This window comes from Cenococcum geophilum (assembly GCF_001692895.1).
Source record: "Cenococcum geophilum 1.58 unplaced genomic scaffold K441scaffold_12, whole genome shotgun sequence".
In the NCBI taxonomy this organism is placed as follows: Eukaryota; Fungi; Ascomycota; class Dothideomycetes; order Gloniales; family Gloniaceae; genus Cenococcum; species Cenococcum geophilum.
Genome location: NW_027137570.1, coordinates 154,286 through 176,754, shown reverse-complemented (window position 1 = coordinate 176,754; position 22,469 = coordinate 154,286). Strand labels below are relative to the sequence as shown.

At 43.2% G+C, this 22,469-nt stretch overlaps 5 protein-coding genes across 5 annotated transcripts; 1 reads left to right on the top strand and 4 right to left on the bottom strand.

Moving 5' to 3' along the window:
• Positions 1 to 5,156: 5,156 nt before the first annotated feature.
• On the bottom strand, positions 5,157 to 5,771 carry K441DRAFT_550852 (ankyrin repeat domain-containing protein; the record flags this gene model as incomplete). Its single annotated transcript, XM_067643066.1, has 1 exon — positions 5,157 to 5,771. One exon carries the CDS (start codon positions 5,769 to 5,771, stop codon positions 5,157 to 5,159), a length of 615 nt encoding a protein of 204 aa, XP_067506139.1.
• A 320-nt stretch (positions 5,772 to 6,091) lies between these two features.
• K441DRAFT_460877 (ankyrin) lies at positions 6,092 to 8,374 on the bottom strand (the record flags this gene model as incomplete). The annotated part of the gene is made up of 1 exon (XM_067641773.1): positions 6,092 to 8,374. A coding segment is annotated over one exon (2,283 nt), but the record flags the coding sequence as incomplete, so codon positions are not given.
• Positions 8,375 to 8,601: 227 nt separating this feature from the next.
• On the bottom strand, positions 8,602 to 9,651 carry K441DRAFT_550228 (purine and uridine phosphorylase; the record flags this gene model as incomplete). Its single annotated transcript, XM_067643047.1, has 1 exon — positions 8,602 to 9,651. One exon carries the CDS (start codon positions 9,649 to 9,651, stop codon positions 8,602 to 8,604), a length of 1,050 nt encoding a protein of 349 aa, XP_067506137.1.
• A 1,125-nt stretch (positions 9,652 to 10,776) lies between these two features.
• K441DRAFT_704249 (ORC2-domain-containing protein) lies at positions 10,777 to 12,832 on the bottom strand (the record flags this gene model as incomplete). Its single annotated transcript, XM_067653526.1, has 2 exons — positions 10,777 to 12,681; positions 12,827 to 12,832. The coding sequence occupies 2 exons, from the start codon at positions 12,830 to 12,832 to the stop codon at positions 10,915 to 10,917; spliced, it is 1,773 nt and encodes a 590-aa protein (XP_067506136.1). The 3' UTR covers positions 10,777 to 10,914.
• Positions 12,833 to 20,267: 7,435 nt separating this feature from the next.
• K441DRAFT_550496 (putative hexose carrier protein) lies at positions 20,268 to 21,969 on the top strand (the record flags this gene model as incomplete). The annotated part of the gene is made up of 2 exons (XM_067643057.1): positions 20,268 to 20,406; positions 20,459 to 21,969. The coding sequence occupies 2 exons, from the start codon at positions 20,268 to 20,270 to the stop codon at positions 21,967 to 21,969; spliced, it is 1,650 nt and encodes a 549-aa protein (XP_067506135.1).
• Positions 21,970 to 22,469: the final 500 nt, after the last annotated feature.

Here is a 22,469-nt window from a genome sequence, read left to right as displayed (position 1 = left end):
CCTTATATACGCGCCAAAGCAACGCATATAGCGACTCCACACGCCCCAATCGCGATACTACAGTCGCATTTGCAAGCCTTATATGATATCATTATATTAACCTTTATAATCGCAATAAGCTTGTTTCTGGGGGGCGCTTGTACTCAGCATACTGATATATAGCGAGGAATAAGGTAGACAATGCAATTACTCTACGGCCATAAGCAACAACTTATAAGTATAACTTGTATAAGGCCTAAGGTGTTTAGAAAGCTTCTTAATTGGTTATAACTATATAGCGACTTAAAGGACATAAAGCTTTTATTAACGGCCGAGAAGCTAATAATATTCCTAATAATATTTAGCAATAATTCGACATATAGATTACTAAGTAAGGTAACTTAACACTTATCTACAATAATCCACTAGTAGGTATTTACCTACTAGCTAAACTTCTAGTACTAATTTACTACCTTAGAGCTGTATATAAAGTCCTTCCTAGCCTTCTAAAACTGTATAAGGAAGTCGTTCGGCTTCCTCAGAATATTACTCCAGAAGAGATTGCTGATAACCCTAAATAATATCCTTTCTTTGCTAATTGTATTGGAGCTCTTAATAGTACTTATTTACTAGTCTTTATAAAAGGCGGGTATATAAGACAAGCTCTATAGTATAGAAGAAAGGGAGGATTATTACAGAATATCCTTATAGCTGTTAATTTCTAGATAAACTTCCTATACGTTCTGGCTGGCTAGGAGGGCTCTACTTACAACTCTAAAGTCCTTAATTTAGCAAAGGCTAAAGGATTTAAAGCCTTACCTAGTAGATACTACGTTATAGATACTAGGTACTCTAACACGCCTATAACTCTAACTCCCTACTATAGTATATAATATTATCTTTACGAGCAGGCGCAGGCAAATATAAGGCTATAGAACGCAAAGGAGCTCTTTAATCTTTAATACATAGCTCTAAGGAATATAGTAGAGCGTACTATAGGCATTTTTAAAAATTATTTCCGGTACTTTAAGGCCAGTAGGCATAATCTCCCTTTAAGTACGCAGGTAGATATAGTATACGCTTTAACTGCGGTATATAACTTTATAAATATAAGTAATCTAGATAATCTAGGTTACTTTCTAGAGGCGTAGGATAAGGTTATAGATAAGGAAGATATAAGACTCGCAAAGGTAGAAAGCGATGTAGTTATAAACTAAAGACATAATAAGATTACGGAGCTTATATAGCAAAGTTACTGCGAGGCAATTAGTAGGCCAATTAATTAAGAATATATAGTAGATTTAGGTGTATTTACTATATAAATCTATATAGTTTCCCTCTATATATTGCTCTCTAATTGCCTATATAGTAATAAGGCTTTAAAGAGCGACTTAGATCTCACCCAAAATCTTACTATATTTAAGCTTAGATCTTACCTAAAGCTTACTCTCCTACGCATCCTCCTTCCTGCTAGCTAAAATATCATCAATCAAGCTTTGCCGAAGCTCTATAACTTTAGCTATTATAAGAAATAACCTAGCAGTAGACTCCGTCTTAAAAGCTTATAAAANAGCTAGTTNCTNTANAGGATCTAGGTNACTAAANTTNTNGATAAACTCTACNNAGGCCTTCTCTTAAGGAGACTTCTAGGCTATTAGCTCTCTTATAGCCCTTATCTCTCTTATTACCTTCTCTACCGTCTCCTCTAGGGCCTCTACAACTCGCTATCTTCCTTACTAGCGCTTCGTATTAAATTTGGTAGCTTTAGCAGCTTACTTAATAGCCCGCTTTTGCATAGCTAATTTGCAACCGAACGTGCCCTTAGCCTACTTACCGTAGGTAGCCCACCTAGCGGTAGCTACGCGCTTAGCGTAGCAAAGGTAAATTAGTTTAAGTAAGATTAGGGAAGTACCTTGTAAATAATAAGGGAACTTAAACAGCATTTAGTAGGGTTAGTAATAGCTATAAGCTAGTATAAAGAATACTTATAAAAGGTTTACTAGCGGGTAGATTAATAGCTTAGCGCTTACAATTTATGGTTAATTAAAAATTATAAAGAAGGCAAGTTATAGGCTAAACAAATTAAAATAGAATTGGAAGGGAAATCTAATATCCTACCTAAGTAGAAACTCCTACCTTTATAGATCTCTATATAGTCCTAGCGTCTTATTATCCTATTATTCTATTATTCTATTATCTAATTTATATAAATTTTGTTAAATACTTTTTATTTAGCAAAGGACAATAATAGCGCTCCTATTGTATAATAGCGTTGGCTAAGAATAGCCGCTTAAGAAGGGGGGGGGTAATTATTAGGCTATAGAGACGTACTAGCCGTAACTAGCTTAGCGTAGGCAAGGCGTAGGCGAGGCGCCTATAAAACGTAGTTACCCCACATTAAAGAACAGCAGAATTTAGTTTTATAATTCTACTTTATTAAGAACCAGATACCTATTATATTCCGCTACTATTATTATATTACTATATACCCTAAGGACCTTAGCGTCCTAATAGTTGTAACCATTATAAAGGGTGTTTATATTTTCCTTAGCGTTATTAGTAACCGTAGGTATATAAGAGTTTTTAAGCTCCTAGAGCATCTAGGTATTAGGGCTTATTTAGCTATCTTACCTAGAGGGTTATATTATTACAATCTCTCGCTATTAAAGGGACCTTTTTACCTTTACGCGATAGCTTTCTATAAGGTATCCGTAGAGTTTCCATTTAAGTTCTTACGAGATTTTAAGGGAGAATAGTAGTTATAAATAAAAGATATAAATTAATAATCTGGTCCTTAAAGCCAACTACCCTTTTAAAAGGAGTAGGAAGAATTTAAATATAAGGGGATCTTATAGATAGGGGGCTATAAGGACACAATTGTGGAATAGGATAGATTAATAAGAGAGACGAATCCTTAAGGAGGTAAGGCCTTTAAAATTGTAGAGATTATATACTATAGGCACGTACCTCTAGTATATAACTAGCGACTATTTAAGGGGCGTCCAAGGGTTGTTCTAAGGGCAACCTAAGGTGTCCGTAATAATATCTCTTATATATAGATAATAGAAGTAGTTAATGCAATACTAAGCTTATCTAATTAATATTAGCTAGTAAGTCTACTATAATAGGTTTTTACCTCTATCTAATAACTAGAAGGAGCTTTTAAGCTATATATATAAGTTAATATTAAGAAAAGGATCTAAATTAATAAAGGTAAGCGAGGAAGATATAGTGTATATTTAACTTAATACTATACTAAGACTTATAATATAGCTTTGACCTTTAAAGGCTTAAAGCTAAGGGGGTATATTAAATAATACGCTAGTTATAATCGTAGTCTTATTTCCTATAAGGGTATAAATTAGGGGTATCTTAGCTATTTTACTTAACTATATATATTAAGGCTTAACAACTTATATTAATTTAATAGAGTTCTCCTTTTTAACTGCTTTATTTAATAGTTTTAAATTTATATATAGGGTAGTAAATAAGACTAAATATATAGGAAACTTAAAAGAGAAGGAAGAATACTTAGGGCTAAGCTTTATTTAATAATAAGACTTAAAACAAGCTAAATAGGAGCCTTTATTATCTTATCTTAATCTTACTTATATAAGAGTATAGCTAGTATAAGTTAGCACCTTTTTACTAGCGTAGTTAATATACCTTAATAGATTTCCCTTAGTAAAAGACTAAAAAAGTCTAAGCTCCATATTTATAAAAAGGGATAATAGTTTTATCCCCTATAAAATATAATATTTATATTTACTACTAGCCAGATACTCCCTAATTACTTACGCGTATACCCCCTAATTACTACTCGCATATCTCCCCCTCCCCCCCCCCTAAAATAGGCTTAGATCCTTTCTCCTTAGGTTAAAATATTATATATATTTAACTTGTTTACACCTAAATCGCGAAAATAACACTACGCACTTATACCTAAATCAATACCTCGCATTTACCTTACCTTCTTATCTAAAGGTCTGCAATTGTAGAGCGTTATCGCAGTCGCCTAGCTAACTCTACGAATCGCATTAATAACTCTACTTAGCGGAAGCTCTCGGCATTCAAGCGAAATGCTAGCTACACTACCCGCGCGTGAGCGCTAGCGCGGGTGCAGGCGTGCCCATAGAGGCAATCTACAGATATTAAAATAAAGGCAGCAGCACCAAATCTAGTTCTTATAGCGCTTCGCAGAGCACTTTACAGAGTTATTAGGTATGGGCACGTGGTGTTATTTTCGCGATTTAGGTGTAAATAAGTCAAATATACGTAATATTCTAACCTAAGAGGTATATAAGCAGTAATTAGGGGGTATACGTATAGTAATTAGAGAGTGTCTAGCTAATAGTACCCTAATTTTATTAGGTTAACTATAATTATATACCCCCTAAATAATACGCGTATACCCCCTAATTAATATACATATACCCACTACCTAAATAGCTTAGATCTTTCTACTTTAAGTTAAAATATTACGTATATTTAACTTGTTTATACCTAAATTATAAAAATTAAAGTATTAAATACAATACCTATAATATATTTAAGATCTAAGTTAACTAGTAGGGGTAGACTATAGAGTACTTTATAAGGCGCTATAAGAACTAAATAGGTGCTACTACTTCTACTTAACGTCTATAGATCGCCCCTATAGTACGCCCACAACTGCGTCTAGCTCCTACCTAGGTAGTATAGCTAGTATTTCGCCCGAATGCTAAGAGCTCCCGCTAAGTAAGGTTATTAATGCAATTTATAAAGCCACTTAGGCGACTATAATAACGCTTTATAATTATAGACTCTTAGAGGGCAAATACAAAGTATTAATTTAAGTGTAGGCGCGTAGTGTTGTTTTCGCGATTTAAGTATAAATAAGTTAAACGTATATAATATTCTAACTTAAAGTGGAAGGATCTAAGCTATTTAGGTAGGGGGTGTATATATATTAATTAAGGGGTATACGCGTATTATTTAGGGGGTATATAATTATTATTATCCTTTTATTATCCTTTATAGCGGTATAATATATTTTATAGTTATTAATAAGATTTAATAAATAAAACTAATTAGATTAAGTTAGAGATATTTAATTTTACTAGTATATAGATTACTTAATAGTAAGACACTAATATTATATAAGATAATCTTTAGTAAATACTACCTATAGGGTATTATTATAGCGTCCGCTTTACGCGTTTAACGTCGGCTTCCTTACTAAGTAGCAGCTTAACAATCTTGTCATGACCTTTATTTAATGCCGCCTGTAGGGCATTACTATAGAATCCGCCTTGCGCGTTAACGTTAGCTCCCTTACTAAGCAACAGCTTAATAATCTTGTCGTGACCTTCGGATGATGCCGCCTGTAGGGCATTACCATGGTGTCCGCCTTGCGCGTTAATGTTAGCTCCCCTACTAAGCAATAGCTCAACAATCTTGTCGTGACCTCTATTTGATGCCGCCTGTAGGGCATTACCGTGGTGTCCGCCTTGCGCGTTAACGTTAGCTCCCCTAATAAGTAGCAGCTCAGCAATCTTGTCGTGACCTCCGGTTGATGCCGCCTGTAGGGCATTACCGTAGTGTCCGCCTTGCGCGTGAACGTTAGCTCCCCTACTAAGCAGCAGCTCAATAATCTTGTTGTGACCTTCGACTAATGCCGCCTGCAGGGCATTGCCGTAGTGTCCGCCTTGCGCGTTAACGTTAGCTCCCCTACTAAGCAGCAGCTCAACAATCTTGTCGTGACCTCTATTTGATGCCGCCTGTAGGGCATTACCGTAGAATCCGCCTTGCATATTAACATTAGCTCCCTACTAAGTAGCAGCTCAATAATCTTGTTGTGACCTTGGGCTAATGCCGCCTGTAGGGCATTGCCGTAGTGTCCGCCTTGCGCGTTAACGTTAGCTCCCCTACTAAGCAGCAGCTCAACAATCTTGTCGTGACCTCCGGCTGATGCCGCCTGTAGGGCATTACTGTAGAATCCGCCTTGCGCGTTAACGTTAGCTCCCCTATTAAGCAGCAGCTCAACGATCTTGTCGCGACCTTCGGTTGATGCCGCCTGTAGGGCATCGCTGTGGTATCCGCCTTGCGCGTTAACGTTAGCTCCCCTATTAAGCAACAGCTCAATAATCTTGTCATGACCTCTGGCCGATGCCGCCTGTAGGGAATTGCCGTAGTGTCCGCCTTGCGCGTTAACGTTAGCCCCCCTACCAAGCAGCAGCTCAACAATCTTGTCGTGACTTTCGGCCGATGCCGTCTGTAGGGCATTGCCGTAGTATCCGCCTTGCGCATTAACGTCGGCTCCCCTACTAAGCAGCAGCTCAACGATCTTGTTGTGACCTCCGGTCGATGCCGCCTGTAGGGCATTGCCGTAGTATCCGCCTTGCGCGTTAACGTCGGCCCCCTTACTTAGCAGCAACTGAATAATCTCGAACTGACCCTTTTCTGTCGCCCGGTAGAGTGGAGAGCGGTCTGAGCCGGCCGGGAGGTTAATATTAGCCCCAGCATCAAGCAAAGCTCTGACTCCTAGAGTATAACCGCGGTCGATTGTAGTAAGGAGCTTCTTGTGCAACATGCCTTTTGGCGCAATCGCCCCATTGTTCTGTATCAGCTGCACAATAATATCGTTTTTGCCGAATATTGCCGCAAAAAGAGCATGGCCGTGCTCTCCCCCTTCCGCATTTACATCCGCTTGCGCATCAACAAGCAGACGAGCTGTTCGTTCGTGGCCATTTATGCACGCTGTTTGTAGAGCATTGCCATATCTCTCCCCCTTTGTGTTGACGTCAACTGAGTCTTTTGTCAAGACTCTTACGAGGTTGGATAGATTTTGCTCTGATATGATGTATAGCAACTTCGCTTCTGGCGTATACCGACGGACCTGGTAACGTTGGAAGAGGTTGCGGAAGCGTATCCATTTTCTCAATTTTGTGTTAGTTTCTCTGCCAAAATCTCTTAGAAATGCCTTCTGCGAAACCCCACCGCTTTCTGCGGCGTCTGCGTGGTCAAAGATGTGGATGACGGCGTATTCTATAAACTGGAATTTCATGGACACAGTGTCCCTCGCCTTATCGTGCTCCGATGCGTCCATACGATTTCTCTTGCGCGGGTTACCGTGGCTAGATTGTGGCGGATCATCCATTTTGGAGAAGTATCTAAGACAGCTCTCTCTAAGTTGATCGTGACTGGATCCAACCATAGTGTCTCCGAGAGTAGGTCGAAGATTGGCCAACCCATTCTTTTGGAGCAAAAAGTCCCTCACAGTTTCATGGATGAATTGAACTGTCGGGGGCTGAGACTTCGAGACTTCGGTAAGACCTTTCGAGCAACTAAGGATATGCCGTTTAATAGTTCCTTCAGCGGGAACTTCCAGATTCCATTTATCGAGGGATTCGGATCCAGCTTTAACTGCCAAGTACAGTTCGGTCGGACTAAGTGGGCGTTTGGTGAACAGGGTCCACTGCAGCAACAGAATAGACTTGTCTCTGTTCTCGGTATCCCTTGCCAGAATCTCCGCAAAGAGGTCATCCAGTTTCTCTGGAATTTCATTGAGGCGCTCGTTCATCGCGTCTACCTGGCCATGATCGTACAGTTTGTTCAAAATCGGGATGACCAGGACAACCCAAAGGAATACGCCGGATGCCTTACGGCACAAATTATTCCTTAATTCTTCCATCTGTAAACCCTCATCTCCCTTGAGCTGGTTACTGACGAACGTAGTAATGTCATAGTCGTGACCTGGCTGATCCTCCACAATTAAAGAAATTCCTTTCTTGATGCTAATGTGTGGGTAATGCCGACTTGACAGACAGATGTTAAACGTTACGTGATTTTGGATTGAAACTCGTCCTAGTTCTTCAAGGAACGCAACCATTTGGCGTACATCATTCTCCTCACCCTCGTCCAGTGCGTCGATGAATGCAGTAAGCGGTTGTTTCCCAAGGTTTTCAGCTACATGAATGAGGAAGTTTTGAAGCTCCGGAATTGTCCACTCATCAACAGCGCCTTGCTTTTCCTTTATGAGAAAGTGTTCGACAAAACGGTCCTTGAGATATGGAAGCGCTTTAAGGAGTTGATGGACTAGTGAACGGTACATCCCCAGGCTCGATTTCTCCAGCAGATCGGATGCTCTCGCGTTGAAAAAGTATGCGATGACTACCTCACGTGATCGATTCTTTCTAGCGCGGTCATAGGCTGTTTTCATTATCGTTGATTTGCCGGAGCCGGGTTTCCCTTTGATCCAGAGAAAGCCATGATGATCTGTGACCTTGGTTGCATCACGCCAGTTCTTGAATGCGGCTTGCTCAAAAACCCACAGACATGTCTCCCTATGAGCTGGACTGACGTTTCTGAGACGCGCATCCTCACGTGGGAAAGTAAGTGATTCCAGAAGAGCCTTGTACACGAATTGCTTGTCTTTTTTGTCCGTCGCAGTTTTTGGTTCGATGGCATTGTTGCTTAGTTCACGGGAGACGGAAGAAGTGGCCTGTCGTGACCCGTCCCAATCTAAAGGAAGGTTAGCAGCATATCTAAACCCTCCCGTGTCCACTATTTGATCGAGATGCAACTTCGAAGGTGTCCAATCGGCAAGCCGCTCTCCACCACTCCAGCTATGTCTACTATGTCTTAAAAAAGACGTCTGGTGAGGGACCATTTGAGTCCTGCCCAAGCGACGGCTAAAAAGTTAAGATCTGACTGACCTTCTTCCTCCATAGGAACTCCATGTAACATACGTGGTATCCTAACTTGAGCTGCTGCTATGAGCAAGAGGAGTTCCTTCGCACACGATGCCGCAGTCGCTGCCGCATACGGCTGCCATGTCTTGTTCTTGTGCGAGTCGGCGTAGTCGCAAATGCCTCTAATGACTAGACACGGGAATTCATTCATTAGTCCCGCTGCCTCCATCTCGAAGCACAGCACTCCGCCTAGCTCAGCACTTAGCCTATCCCTAGAGACGCCATCCTTCATGACCTGATTGCCTGATGCTATCGTGCCATAATGGATAGTCACTTCCTCTTGAGCCCCTCGTTCAGTCCGCTGTATCACCCTTTCTTTGCTACATTGCTCGCACGTTGCCCCTCCGCTGTGGTCATACGTTGCCTCAAACAAGACATCGGCGCCTGCTATATCGCGGCTAAAGCGTGGTAGCCGGTCGAAAATAGATAAGTGTGTGGAAATGCTACATCGGCCTCGGTAGTGGTTTGCTTGTAGCTTCGAGACTGCGTTGAGTAACACCCTCGGCGGTGCGTTAAGCAAACCAGTTCGTGTTATACGTCCGCATGCTCCAGTCTTGCCAAGATCATACTGCACCACTCCACCGTGCTGCAGGTAAGGTTGACTGACTACCACATCCCCAAGCCGTATGTCTGGCCCAGCGCTAGGGACCCCGCCGCCAATACCGACCATTAGGCCGAAGCGGATCGACCGAAACTTTGACGTCATTCGCGTTGCTACTGTAGCGGCGGAAGTAGTGCCAATATAGCCTGCCGGTAGGCATGCCAGGACAACATTATGGTCACCAATACAGCCCAGTGTGTAAAGGGTCGGGTCGGAGCTGTCTTGAGGCGGGTCCTCATGTTCCTGGTCTAGCATCTCCTGCGCGGCGGCAAGCTCGATAGGCAGGGCGCACACCCATCCTACTGTGTAGTCTTCCGGTTGAAGGCGGAGGCATTTCATTGCCGATACATAGTTGGCATGAATGGTAGAGGGTGGATGGTGGATGTATGGTATCAAAACTGTGTGAGGAGTTGTCTCTCATAAGGCTTGCGAGCTGAGTTTGTAGTAGGTCGCTGGACTTAAATCGTCCGTGCCGCAAGCACAGCCTTCCACCTACATTGTGGCGCAGCAGATGTGGATCTGCATGCGTAAAGGCTGGTTTAGAGAGTACTCCCGGGATGAAGGCAGAATGTGGAAAATGGCCTGTGATATCTGTGATGGGACTGGGAGGCTTCATGAAAGAGATCGATGCACGTACTGCAATGGAGGGCTGAATATTTCAAAAGATAGCGGTCAATACTCATTTAAGGGACAGTATAAAATTATGACTGGGGAATATTAGTGGAGGAAGATGGGGTTTACCTTCAGGAGCCTTGTTCGATCTGGTGTCTTCAGTACAAGCTCTTGGGATTGCTAGGAAACCCCTTTAATATGCAAGGCTCTCTGCAAGCTATGGACCGGACACACGTCACTTTCACGGTATCATTCGAGGTCCTGTTTTCTAGACCTGCTCTTCTGGACCCTCCGTTCTTATAATTTTGAAAGGCTCAGCTGCATTACGTTCCTGGCATGGATGGGCTCTGGATCAATACTATAACTTAATCCTAGCTACAAATTATGGTAGGAGGCAGTTCCATAAGTTCACTAGAACCGTATCCCAAATCAGAATACACCGAAGGCCTCGTGGCAAATCCATTTGTCAGCACACTCGCAGCTAGCAAAGCTGGATTCTCAACCTCTATTTAAATCTTGTGCACAAAGGCAGAGGCTTCTCTGGGGATAACTTTGGTACGATTTGAAACCAAATTGGGAGAATGGCCAGAGCTTAGCGGAACTTGGAAGCCGCACTAGTCGCTGGCATTGATATGTGGCCATTAGAGCAAGAGAATCAAATGTCACTTTCCACAAATTGGAAAAGAATTATTTTATCTCGGAAATGATTCGAAGGATATTTGCGAATAGTGAGAAGTATGATATTACGGTGCACGTTGAGCAGGCGATTGTTGCGGAAATTCGGAGATGATTCGTGATAAATCCTGAGCCGGGTCACAACAAGGGCAATTGTAAGAGGCCATAGGATCAGTTAGACTAGGCAATACTGAACTCCCTCCAGCCTATCTTATAATATTAAGTATGCAAAATCTAACTCAACCAGATACACACTGGTTCAATATCACTGGAGATTTTTCTTGGTATCTAAATTCTACCACGTAGCATATCCATTCAAAAGCCCTCTCCGCCCAACTCCTCCCCCAAGCCCTCCAGATCCTCCCTTCGGAACGGCACCCACAACCTCTCCGTCCCCATCCCATCCTTCCGACTCTCCACCATCTGGTGATCATGAAACTCCTTCAGCAACGTCCTAAACCCGACCTCACTCGAGCACACAAACTCCTCCACAGCCTTATGGTACAGCACCCGATACTCCACCCCCCCAGCTGCCTCTTGCGCCGGCCTCCGCCCACTCGGATTCGTCCGATGCCGCGGCGTAGCCGTCGCGCCGAACTCATCCTCTTCGCCGCCCGCGCCGTCGCCATCGCCCTCGCCGCCGTCCGCGTGCCCATCCAGCGATAGCAGCGCGAGCTGCTCGGCGACTAGGATGCGGAACAGGGCGCGCGCGTTCTCGGGCAGGCTGCGCAGGACGAAGCCGACGCCGTCGCGGCCGCCGACGCGGCGGCCGCTGCGGCCGAGCAGCTCGTTGACGCTCTCGACGACGTCGAGCTCGGCGTCGTATGGCGCGAAGGTGGTCGCGTCGTGGAAGAGGAACTTGAACTGTGCGCGCTGCCCCAGGTCCCAGAGGAGGGGGAAGGTTGGCGTGTCGGCGGTGCAGAGGAGGGAGATGGAGGGGTGGGCGGCGAGTTGGGTGAGGAGAGCGGGGGTTGGAGCGCGTCGGAGGGAGGGGGAGTCGATGGAGTTGAGAATTAGGGGGATGGGGTGTGGTGGGGGGTTTTCGGTAAGGTGGTTGAGGAGGTAGGATAGGAGTGCTGTTGGTTGAGTGGGTAGTTTGACGGCCGAAGGAAGGATGGTAGATGCGATGGTGTTAAGTATATCCTTGATTGTGATGGAGGGCGTGTACCCGTTTATCACAAAGATTTTGGGGGTTTGCTTTGATTTGCTGTATGGAGGCTTGGTGGATAGGTGCTCATAAAGGTGGGTGGCGAAGTCCTCGGTTAGAGGTCGTTTAGAACCATAACCATATAGGCAGATATTGAAGTTTTCTTGTAGCTCAAATATCCATTGACCGAAGGCACGGCTGTGTAACTCGAGAAGGAACTCCCTTTCGGGGTCGTGTGGATCCTTGTACGACTGCATTGCTTTGAAGTACTCATCGTGATTGAGGAGAGTACGTGAATATAAAGTATTGTTCGATGTTTTACTCCCACCAGGCCGGTTTTGCCAAAAGTACAGCTCATGTGGAGGTAGATTTTGAGGTGGTGTTGGAGAACGCCGTTTCTGACTTCTCCCCTTCGGTCGCCCGCGCCCTCGTTTTGAAGGAGTTTCCAGAATAGGCGAGCCCTCTTGATCGAGGTCTTCATCCTCATCCTCCTCGTCTTCCCCCAATATCTGCTGTGCAAGTGTGTCCTCTTCATCTAAAGCTTCCTCATCGCTCTCGTCGCCGTTGATGGCGCGCTCAATTAGCCTCCTAGCGCTTTTTCGACGAGCAGAACGGTCTGCATTTCGGACGATGATAGGGGTTCCATTGGAAGATTCCTCCTGCCGAGGCTTCGTAGGTGTTGAGAAGAGAACCTTCCTTTGAGACCTTGGAGTTCCTAGTCCATTGATTCCATTTGTTGCATTCTCCCCATTTCCATTGACTTTTGCCCCATGTATTTCTCTCGCAAGAGACTGCTCTCCTCTCCTCCGCTTCGAAGGAGTCTCTGCTTCTGGCGTTCGTAATGCGATCTCGTCTTCTAAATCATCCTCGTCTGATACTTGCGCTCGAGTTTTTCTTGGTGTTGGAGTGCCTTGATCATCCTCTATCCTTTTGCGCTTCATTTCTAGGCATTTAAGGCTATAATAAACAAGGGCCAATTCTGTCCAGAGCGTTGTACAAGAGTGAATACAGTGACTGCGACCTCATCTTCCTCTGCGCGATTTGACGCGCTTCAGGCCGGAGTGTGGAAGATCAATTTGCCGGCATGGCTTGGCAGAAACTCTTCTCACCTCACCGCCCTTCTCAACTACCCAACCTCGTCAGCTACCCTAATATCCAGGTACAACAATGCAGAAAGCTGCAGTTAATAATTATTTAGATTGCGAGAATATTCCGGAATAGGCACTCGATCACCTGAGATTTCCTAATATCTTAGGGCTTGGTCCCAACGCCATGTACGCCGTTGACCCATCTACTGAGTAGTATTGGCTGCTGCAGGCCGCGTTCCCAGATTTGTTTGGTGAATCCTGAAGTCTTAGCTGCCTCTTGTCTTTAGATATCCTGTCTAGTGGCGGGCACGGCATACGTATGTATGTATATATGTATATTCTATTATGGCCATGTACTATCTAGGGTATGGGCCGTTATAGAGCGCTAACTAAATACTTCCTGCCATTAACATGCTTGCTCTAGTTTAGAAGCCAACTATAAGAACTATATATCTATTACCTAACGCTATACTTAACTAAGGAATAAATAAAGGAAAGTAATATATTACTATTAAAGAAAGTTGGAGTTTAGAGGTAAGCCTAAGTAAGTAGTTTTTAATGCCTTATGTCCGTAGGGCTATTCTAGCGTTATATGCTTCTTAATTGGCAATATACTAGTGGAGGCACGTATAGAGGAGGCTTGTGGTATATTCGGTTAGATAATTAGAGGAGGAATTCTTAAGAGTCTTTACTTATTAATGTTGGCTTCTATACTTTCTATATCTTATATACTTAGGTATAAACGTCTAGTCTCCTTTATAAATTTAATTATAGCTTTAACTACGCTAATGTCTGGCTTCTAGCGCTTAATTAGGCCGTTAATATTCCTGCCTTCTTCTTATCTGCGTAAGTAGCCTCCTAATGTATATAATAGATCCCTAAATCGATCTCTATATTACTCTCTTAGTTTAATCCTTTGCTGCGCCCACCTCCTATAAGAGAAGAGGAAGTGCTGTATTAACTCTATAAGCCTATAGTCGCATAATACCGTCTCTAATATATTAATTTTATGGAGATATTCCTTTAGAAATAACTTGCCAGTCTATAGCTACGTAAGGATAATAGCTTCTAAGCTAATTAGCTGCTAGTATAATCCTACAGCCTTTCTAAGGTGGAGTACTGCGTTAATTTTCCTTATAAACTTGCCTATATTAGATCTTTTTAATAGAAGCGGTCCTATTATTATCTTAGCTTTTTTTAACACTTGCGTTATAAGGTACTATAGGAGGCCGTCTCTCTATAGTGGCTCCTTACTCTCTAGTCTTATTACTACTTTAGTAAGCTTATTAGCCTTTTTATTTTCTATAAATCCTAAGTAGCCTAGAATCTAGTATAGCGTAATATTATTTAGCTAAAGCTTCTTTAAAATCTCTATAACTATTTCCTAGTAGGCTCTAGCCCTCTAGCTCTATATTAACAGTAACGCTAATTATAAGTTAGAGAATATTCTTATACTAGATATAGGTATTAGAAAACCTACTTAGTTAATAGCTATATACGTAGGGTCTTATAGCTAGTTAGCTGCCTCGCTAATTGCTAGAAGCTCTATAAGGTAGGCGTTGGCCTAATTAGAGCTTACTACCGTTTTTAAAAGCGTTATTTTAGATGGCGTAGTATATATACTAACTCCTGCCCTACTATTGCGCACTAATATATTAACGTATATATTAACCTACCCTAGCTTATAGTCTTTAATAATAGCTTAAGTATAATCTTCGTCCTTATATATTACCACGTTAGGCTTAGCCACCTACAGCGGGCATGTATACGGTTTAACCTCTAGCACCCTATTTACCTAAATATCCTCGTATATCTCTGCTATCCTCTAAAGCGGCGATTGGTGCTATTTATAGAGCCTCTATCTTTAAATTATCTAATAAGGATATAATTTGCCTAGTTTATAGATTAATACCTAGAACGCGATAGCCTGGTTACGCAGCCTTTACTTAAAAGGGAGTAAGCCAGCTTTTACTTCCGCTATTAGTAGGGCAATAGAGCGGAACCCCCTAATAATAGCTTATACCGTAATCCTCTATACCTACTAGAGGAGCTATATTAACTCTTATATTGCAAGTGGGTACTATATTAGTAACGTATAGTCTACTACTAGTAGGACCGAGCTCTTAGCTAGCTGCTTAACGCTTTTAAACTATAGTCCCTTTAATCTACGCAACGCTAGCGCTACCTTAGTGGCTTTGCCTGCCTTATCTACTAGGTGCGCCTTAAACTATAGCTCCTTATTAAGGATTACCCCAAGGATTTTAACTTCCTAAGTTAGGGGGATCCCTTTTCCTTTAAATTAGAGCGGCGTGGTAGCATTTCTACCTACTTCTTTATATCTGGTAAGGTGGATAAATAACGTTTTCTTTACTTTAAATTGGGCTCCACTAGTCCTCTCCTATTTCTTAAGCATTGGTATAATCTCGCCCTAAATAATCTGCGTATTTTTCTCCGCCGTAGGGCCTATAACCTATACTAAGTAGTTATTAACAAAGGCTATAGAGCTACTATTTCTAGGTATGCTTTATATAAGATCCGCGTTAAAGAATAGAAAGAGTATTAGGGCTAGTGCTAATCCCTACGGGAGACCCACCTATAGGAGCGCCTATACCTCTAATATATATCCATTAACTAGGATATAGGCTTAACGGTTTATATAAAAGTCCTATACCCATTATATAATCGTCTAAGGTATCTAACGCTGCCGTAATCTCCTAATTTCCGGCTTTATGGCTATATTATTATACGCACCCTTAATATTAAATAATACTAGAGATAGCGTCTTCTTTTCTCTCTATACTCTAAATACGTCCTTATAGAGATATAATAGCGTATATATTATTAACCTTTGCTTCCTAGCTCTAAAGTATATCTTAGATAGTAGGCTATGTTCCTCCACTAGGTATACTATCCTCTCCGCTACTAGCAATTTAAGTGCTTTTCCTAGTATTAGGAGGAGGGAGATCGGCCTATAGTTATTTGCTACCGTATAGTCCCCCTGCTTTAGCTTCTATAGCGGCATAATCTTTACTACCTTCTATTCCTAGGGTACCTTTCCTATCTTAAGTAATTTGGTAAAAAGAGTAGTAATTTTACCACTTAGTACGGGCTATAGCTCTCGCCACACCCTAGCTAGTAGGCCGTCCCTTCTAAGAGCCTTATCTAGGCTAGCCCTAAACACAGCTACCTTAACCTTGTGTTTGGCGATAGGCTCCTATAGCAATTAGTTATAGCTAGTTATAGCTTCCTTCTTTTATTTACACGGTGGCGGGACTAAAAAAAATGCCTAGAGTAGTTCTCTTGCAATATTATAGTTCTCTATAACAACTTCTCCCTATCCTTTATCCTTCTTAATTAGTAGTATTCTAGCAAACGTAAATATAGCCTACGGATTAAGGTATTTCGACGCTTTCTATATATTGTTACTATTATTAAGGAATTCATCCTAATAGAGCTTCCTATGTCGCCGAATAGTCCTATAGAAGAGCTTCTTCGCTCTTACTATGTCACGGATTCCGACCGTAGCACCGCCAAGCGCTCGCCCTAGGCGAGCCTTGGCACCCACAGTATATAGAGCGCTCGTGCCTACGCACCTCTTGCACCTCTATGCAATATCCTGTCGTGTACCATAGTCAATGCTACGACGTTCACAGAGCCTCCTGACCTCGTTCCGTGACATACTGCGACATTACGTAGCTTAGGGTTATCCCTTCCTTACCTCTGTATTGCGCTATTCCTATTCCTTTAGTATATATATAACTTCCTTAGCGTTATAAGGTCTTCGTTCCACCATCTTTTTATATATAGTAATGGTCTGGCCCATTGGCAGTGTACTTTAAAGGCTTTATTAACCCACCTATTAAGGTAGTTAACTATTTCGCCTATATCTTCTATAAGGAATCCCATCTCTTTCTATCGCTCTATATCTTCTTATATCTTGTCCCAGTTTATATTCTTAATAAGCAGCCTCTCCTGGCTCTTCTATATACCTATATCGACCTAAAAGCTAGTATAGATAGCTCTATAGTCTAATCCGTACTTATGCTCCTAAATAGCGCACTTTACTAGTTTACTTACTAGGCCCGGGGTTATAAGTATAAGGTTAATTATTAATATTCGCCCTACGTTGCTTTTAAATATAGGTATTCCTACTAGAAGTAGGCTCTAGAGTAACCAGTCCGCTATAAAGTTAATAATTAGTGCGCTTTCTTCCTACGTTAATATAGTACTAATATAACTTCCTCCCTATAGCGGATTATGCCGATTAAAGTCACCTATAATTACTACCTTAGTATATAGGTCGCGTAATAGTTCACCCTAAATTAGCCTATTAATTATCTCTAGTCTGTTAGAGAGCTCCTCTAGGTTCTCTTTCTTAGTTTTTCTTAAATATCTGTCTAGAATGTATACTAATACAATTATAAGTCTCCTTTAGCCAATATATGCTACTACCGCTATAATATCTGCTAAATTTACCTATAGCTATATAGCTGCTAGCTCTCTAGATGCCTAGATATATAACCTAACTAGGGGATACCGCTACTGCCTGCCTATTAGGACGAACCTTATCTACCAGGGATTTAAGCTAGCTAGCACTACTTCCCTATCTAAGAGAAAGTAGTAAGGCTCCTAGCCTAAAATAAAGTGGAAGTCCGCTAGCGCTTTATTATTGTGTAGCGTATATTACGCCTCCTTATACTTCTTTATATTCGCCTAGAGGATCTAAAGTTCTTTATTTATAGCGCTATTATATAAGAATCCTGTCTATCTCTTTCCTATATGCTAGGCATTTATAGTATAAGGCTTAGTAAGGACCCTAGCAGTTTATATAGTGTAGATTTATTATCTTATACCAGAGATAGCCTTCCCACCTATATATTTTGCACGTATTAGGTCGCGTATAGTCTCTAGCCCTATATCTAAACCTTTTACATTTATAGTATGCTATAGGGGTGCGTCGCTCCTTAAATAGTAATATAATAATTGCGTCTCCCCTAAATAACACGTTGTCTAATATAAGCAGCTTCTCTATATCCTCCTTTATTGCTACTTTAATAATCACTAACACGTGCTAGCCGCGCGGCCTTAGTTGTCCCAGCTATCTTATTATATATACCTCTACCCTATTCTTTACCCCAAAGCGCTCTATAGCTAACTTACTTACTTTTCTACTATTAATATTTATCGCTAAAGGTACTTTAACCAGTCCGCTTTAACTATATACCACTTAGGTCCGATAAGCCTCGCCCTAGGGATATGCGGTTTAAGCCATTAAGCAGTTATCTGCCTAAACGTAGCTTCTTTATCTTTTTCCACTAAGAATCTAATAATGCTTGCGCTGTCGCTTGTTCGCTATATGCGGAAGTCCTTAAGTATAGCTCCCGTAAGCCCCTTAACATCCTTTATACCTTACACAATAGTTTACTTTACTGCTTTAGTAGTAGCTACCCTCTTTATTGCCTTTAAACCCGCTTAGCTAATATCTATTACTAGCTACTAATTAGGTTCCTTAGGGTTCCTAGCGCTTGTTATTTATAGTAAGGTTATCTCTAACCCTACTATACCTCTACTAGCCGCTACTAATGCCTATAATTATGTTGGAGCTAAGGAAGTGTTTAATTGCGCTTATAAGGACCAGATAGCCTTTTAGAGTTTAGTATTTTGCTTTTTAAGGCTTTACTATTCCAATTTAATATCTATAAAGTTATTTCTAATGCTCTTAATAATGCTATTCTGGTTTATAATAATATTGCTTTATTATACTATAGTTTCTTTAAGGCTTTTAATGAGTTAATAAAATTTATTATAATTAATACCTCCTCCTTTACGTTTAGGTAAGGTAGAGACTCTTACTATAGGGAATAGAGGNAGTATATGCTATATAGCTTATAGTNNNGTTTATNGTGCGGTTGTCTNCTNTTTAAACTATACTAATATTTAGGCTCGTGTCCTTAGCGACTGCTAGGCCTTTTGCACCTTTACGCTTGGTTTCTTTGTACGTCTTGGTGGAGCTGCTGGCGGGTCTAAAGGTGGTGTTGCTGATACGCGTTTAGGGGTTGAAGCAGCTATTGGGGCTCCGGGGCTTTGTTCGGTGGGCCGCAGGGGCCGCCTTGTAGCGGGAACTAGCTAAACGAAAGACTAGGATTTGATTAAAAGAATGTCCGAGATGAATATCCTCCTCTTTCAAAAGTTTCCTCGCCACCTTTCGCGCCGGGCACGGCATACAAGGGGGTGACATGAGCGGGCTGGCCGCCCTCCCTGCTAGTTTTGGTGGCATTATAGTAGCGTCCTACTAAAATGCTGCTGATATGATTATAATGCCACCAAAACTTGCAGGGAGGGCGGCCAGCCCGCTCATGTCACCCTCTTGTAAGGCCGAAAATAGCGGGAATAAACCCACTATTTCTGTTAATGCACTCCACTGCATCGAGTGATTGACAGCCAACGCCTGCAGCAGTGTAGATCAAAATGGTCGAACGGCCGTTTTAACTGGACACAAGGCTCAGAACCCTGATTTTCGTCTCACGCCGTTGAACCAACTGTTCGGTCAAGCTTCGGATGCAACTTCAGTCCATGTCACAGGTCAGCCTACGGCTCTTCCGCATGTAATCACGCTCGCCTCGACACAACCGGGTGACGTTTGTGAATTCGGTCCTGCCACACCCATTAAATCTGAATTGCCATTTATATATCCACGACGGAAACCTTTTAATTATAATTTATAAAATTTATACTGTAGGGGGATAGATTAAGATCTTTACTATTATATTTACAATTTTTCTTAATTTTGGTTGTGTTTTAATGGTGCAGGCCTCTTACCAATTTCTGCCTTGCTGCCTTAACCGAACCCACAAGCGTCACCGGGTGTCTACGCTATTTCAAGACTTAGCTGGTCCAAACTTTGCACCAAAACGGAAAACCCGAGAAGCTTCTGTCAAGCGCCATCCTTTTTAGTAACTGTCGCCGGAAGCCTCTGCCGATCTCCCACAACGCCATCCCGTCCAACCACTGCAAGATTTGTGCAGGGGTCCACAACTCAAACCTCCGTAGCTTGTGATCCCTTATTGATCTAATGATGTTATTTATCCTGCCTTCTCTAACTGTGCAACCAACCGAGACACTATGGTGTAATCTGCAATCTCTGTTAAAACGTCGTTACTGGATTATGCCGGAACTTTACAGGGAACTAGGACATAGTCCGCTGGGACGAGGTAGATAAAGAAGGTGGTAACCCCAGATGAGGGGAACCCTCCATCTTTTCTTTGGTATCAGCTGTTCTCGGTGCTTTTCATACCGTACCTCTCCCCGTGTACCCCAGTGTTGGAATCAGGCGTGCTGTGCCTCGTCTTTACAACATCCCAACTATTGCATCTGGTTGGATCCAGCAGGAGTAGTTTCTCTTTTTTTCGGCAAAACAACTGTCCGTATTCGCAATGTCGACCGAGCCGACCTCATCGAGCGATTCGCTCAGTTCGGCCAAGCATCCCCGATATATGGGATTGACTGGAAGGCCATTGAGTCTTGCCGTGTCTGTGGTCGCCACGACAGGCTTCCTTCTCTTTGGCTATGACCGTAAGTTTCCTTGAAGTTCTTATTACTCAGTTGAGACTAATGATTGGGGCAGAGGGTGTCATGAGCGGCATTATTTCCGCGGATCCATTCAACAACTATTTCCCAGAAACAAAGGACGATTCTACATGGCAGGGATTTGTCACCGCTATTTACGAAATCGGGTGTCTCTTAGGTGCAGTTTTCATCCTCTGCTTTGGAGACCGTTTGGGACGCAGAAAAGCAATGATCCTTGGGGCTATTGTCATGATCCTGGGGGTCATTATCCAAGTAACTGCGATGAAGGGGCACAAGGCGACAGCACAATTTATCATCGGTCGAACGGTGACCGGTTTCGGAAATGGTGTCAACACCTCTACGATTCCTACCTACCAAGCGGAGTGCTCTAAGACCACTAACCGTGGTCTGCTCATCTGCATTGAAGGGGGCGTCATTGCTTTCGGTACTCTCATCGCATACTGGCTTGATTTTGGATGCACGTATGGACCTCCGGACTTGACTTGGCGTCTTCCCATTGCCTTCCAAATCGTTTTCGGCCTTGTTGTCTGCATTTTCATGGTCTGGCTCCCTGAATCGCCTCGGTGGCTTCTGACCAAAGATCGTACGGAAGAAAGCATGCAAGTCATTGCCGCCCTGCGCGGTCTTCGCGTCGACGACCCTGAAACCATCCTCCAAACCAACATTATCATGGACAGCATCCGAGCATCAGGTCATCACGGTGGTAACACCCCGTTCAGGGCGCTCTTTACTGGTGGGAAAACCCAACATTTCCGCCGTATGATGCTCGGCGCATCTTCCCAGCTCTTCCAACAAATCGGGGGCTGCAACGCAGTCATCTACTACTTCCCCATTCTCTTCGAGAACTCCATTGGCGAAGGCCACACCATGTCACTCCTCCTCGGCGGGGTCAACATGGTCGTCTATGCCATCTTTGCCACCGTCTCGTGGTTCATCATCGAACGCGCCGGACGCCGCAAGCTCTTTCTCGTCGGCACCATCGGCCAATGCCTGTCCATGGTTCTCGTCTTCGCATGCCTGATCCCAGGCGGTCCGAACAACGCCAAAGGCGCAGCCGTCGGCCTCTTCACCTACATCGCGTTCTTCGGCGCGACCTGGCTGCCGCTCCCGTGGCTGTACCCGGCCGAAATCAACCCGATCAAGACGCGCGCCAAGGCCAACGCCGTCTCCACGTGCACGAACTGGCTCTTCAACTTCCTCGTCGTCATGATCACGCCCGTCATGCTGAGCAACATCGGCTGGGCGACGTATCTCGTCTTCGCTGTCATCAACGCGGCCTTCTTCCCCGTCATCTACTTCTTCTACCCCGAGACGCGCAAGCGAAGCTTGGAGGAAATCGACCTCATCTTTGCCAAGGGGTATTGTGAGAACATGGGCTATGTCCGTGCGAGCAAGGAGATGCCGTTCTTGACCGATGCCGAGATCGACCAGAAGGCGAGGGAGTATGGGTTTGTCAGCGAGGATGAGGAGGCAGGCCAGATGGATGCGGCGAGGTTTGGGGAAAAGGAGAGTGAGCTTGCGGGTAACCAGGGCGCTATGATGGCTTGAGGTAGTCTGCACGAGCGCTTTACGTTGAGGAGAGGTGGACTCGGCGTGATCTGCATAACTGAGGGATGGTGGTTGGTGGGTTGAAAACAGATGGCTGGTGCATTGGCAGGCGTTACTATTTTTTAAGTTTCCTGCTTGATACCTCTCCAAGGTTCGCTACGGGGGCGGCTGGAGCATTGCTTGGAGTCAAGACAGATGTAGCTCGGTTTCAGCTTTCTGAATAGAAATCTGCTTCCATGACTTCCTCGCGCGATCCTCGCAATGTGATACGACAGCCCGAGCTCCGCGCATATGACTCTGATTCGCACTACAGATGTCGACGGTAAAATAGCTGCCCAACCCTAGAAACGTGTCAGCCGCCTGCTAGTCGCCAAAACTTCAAAGCCGCCAACCAGAAGAAAAAAAGCAAACATCAATACGAAGTTAACCACGCCACGTCAACCAGTCAAGCTGACAGTTCTCCAAATTATCAGATACAAGATGTCATTGCCTTTCGGGTA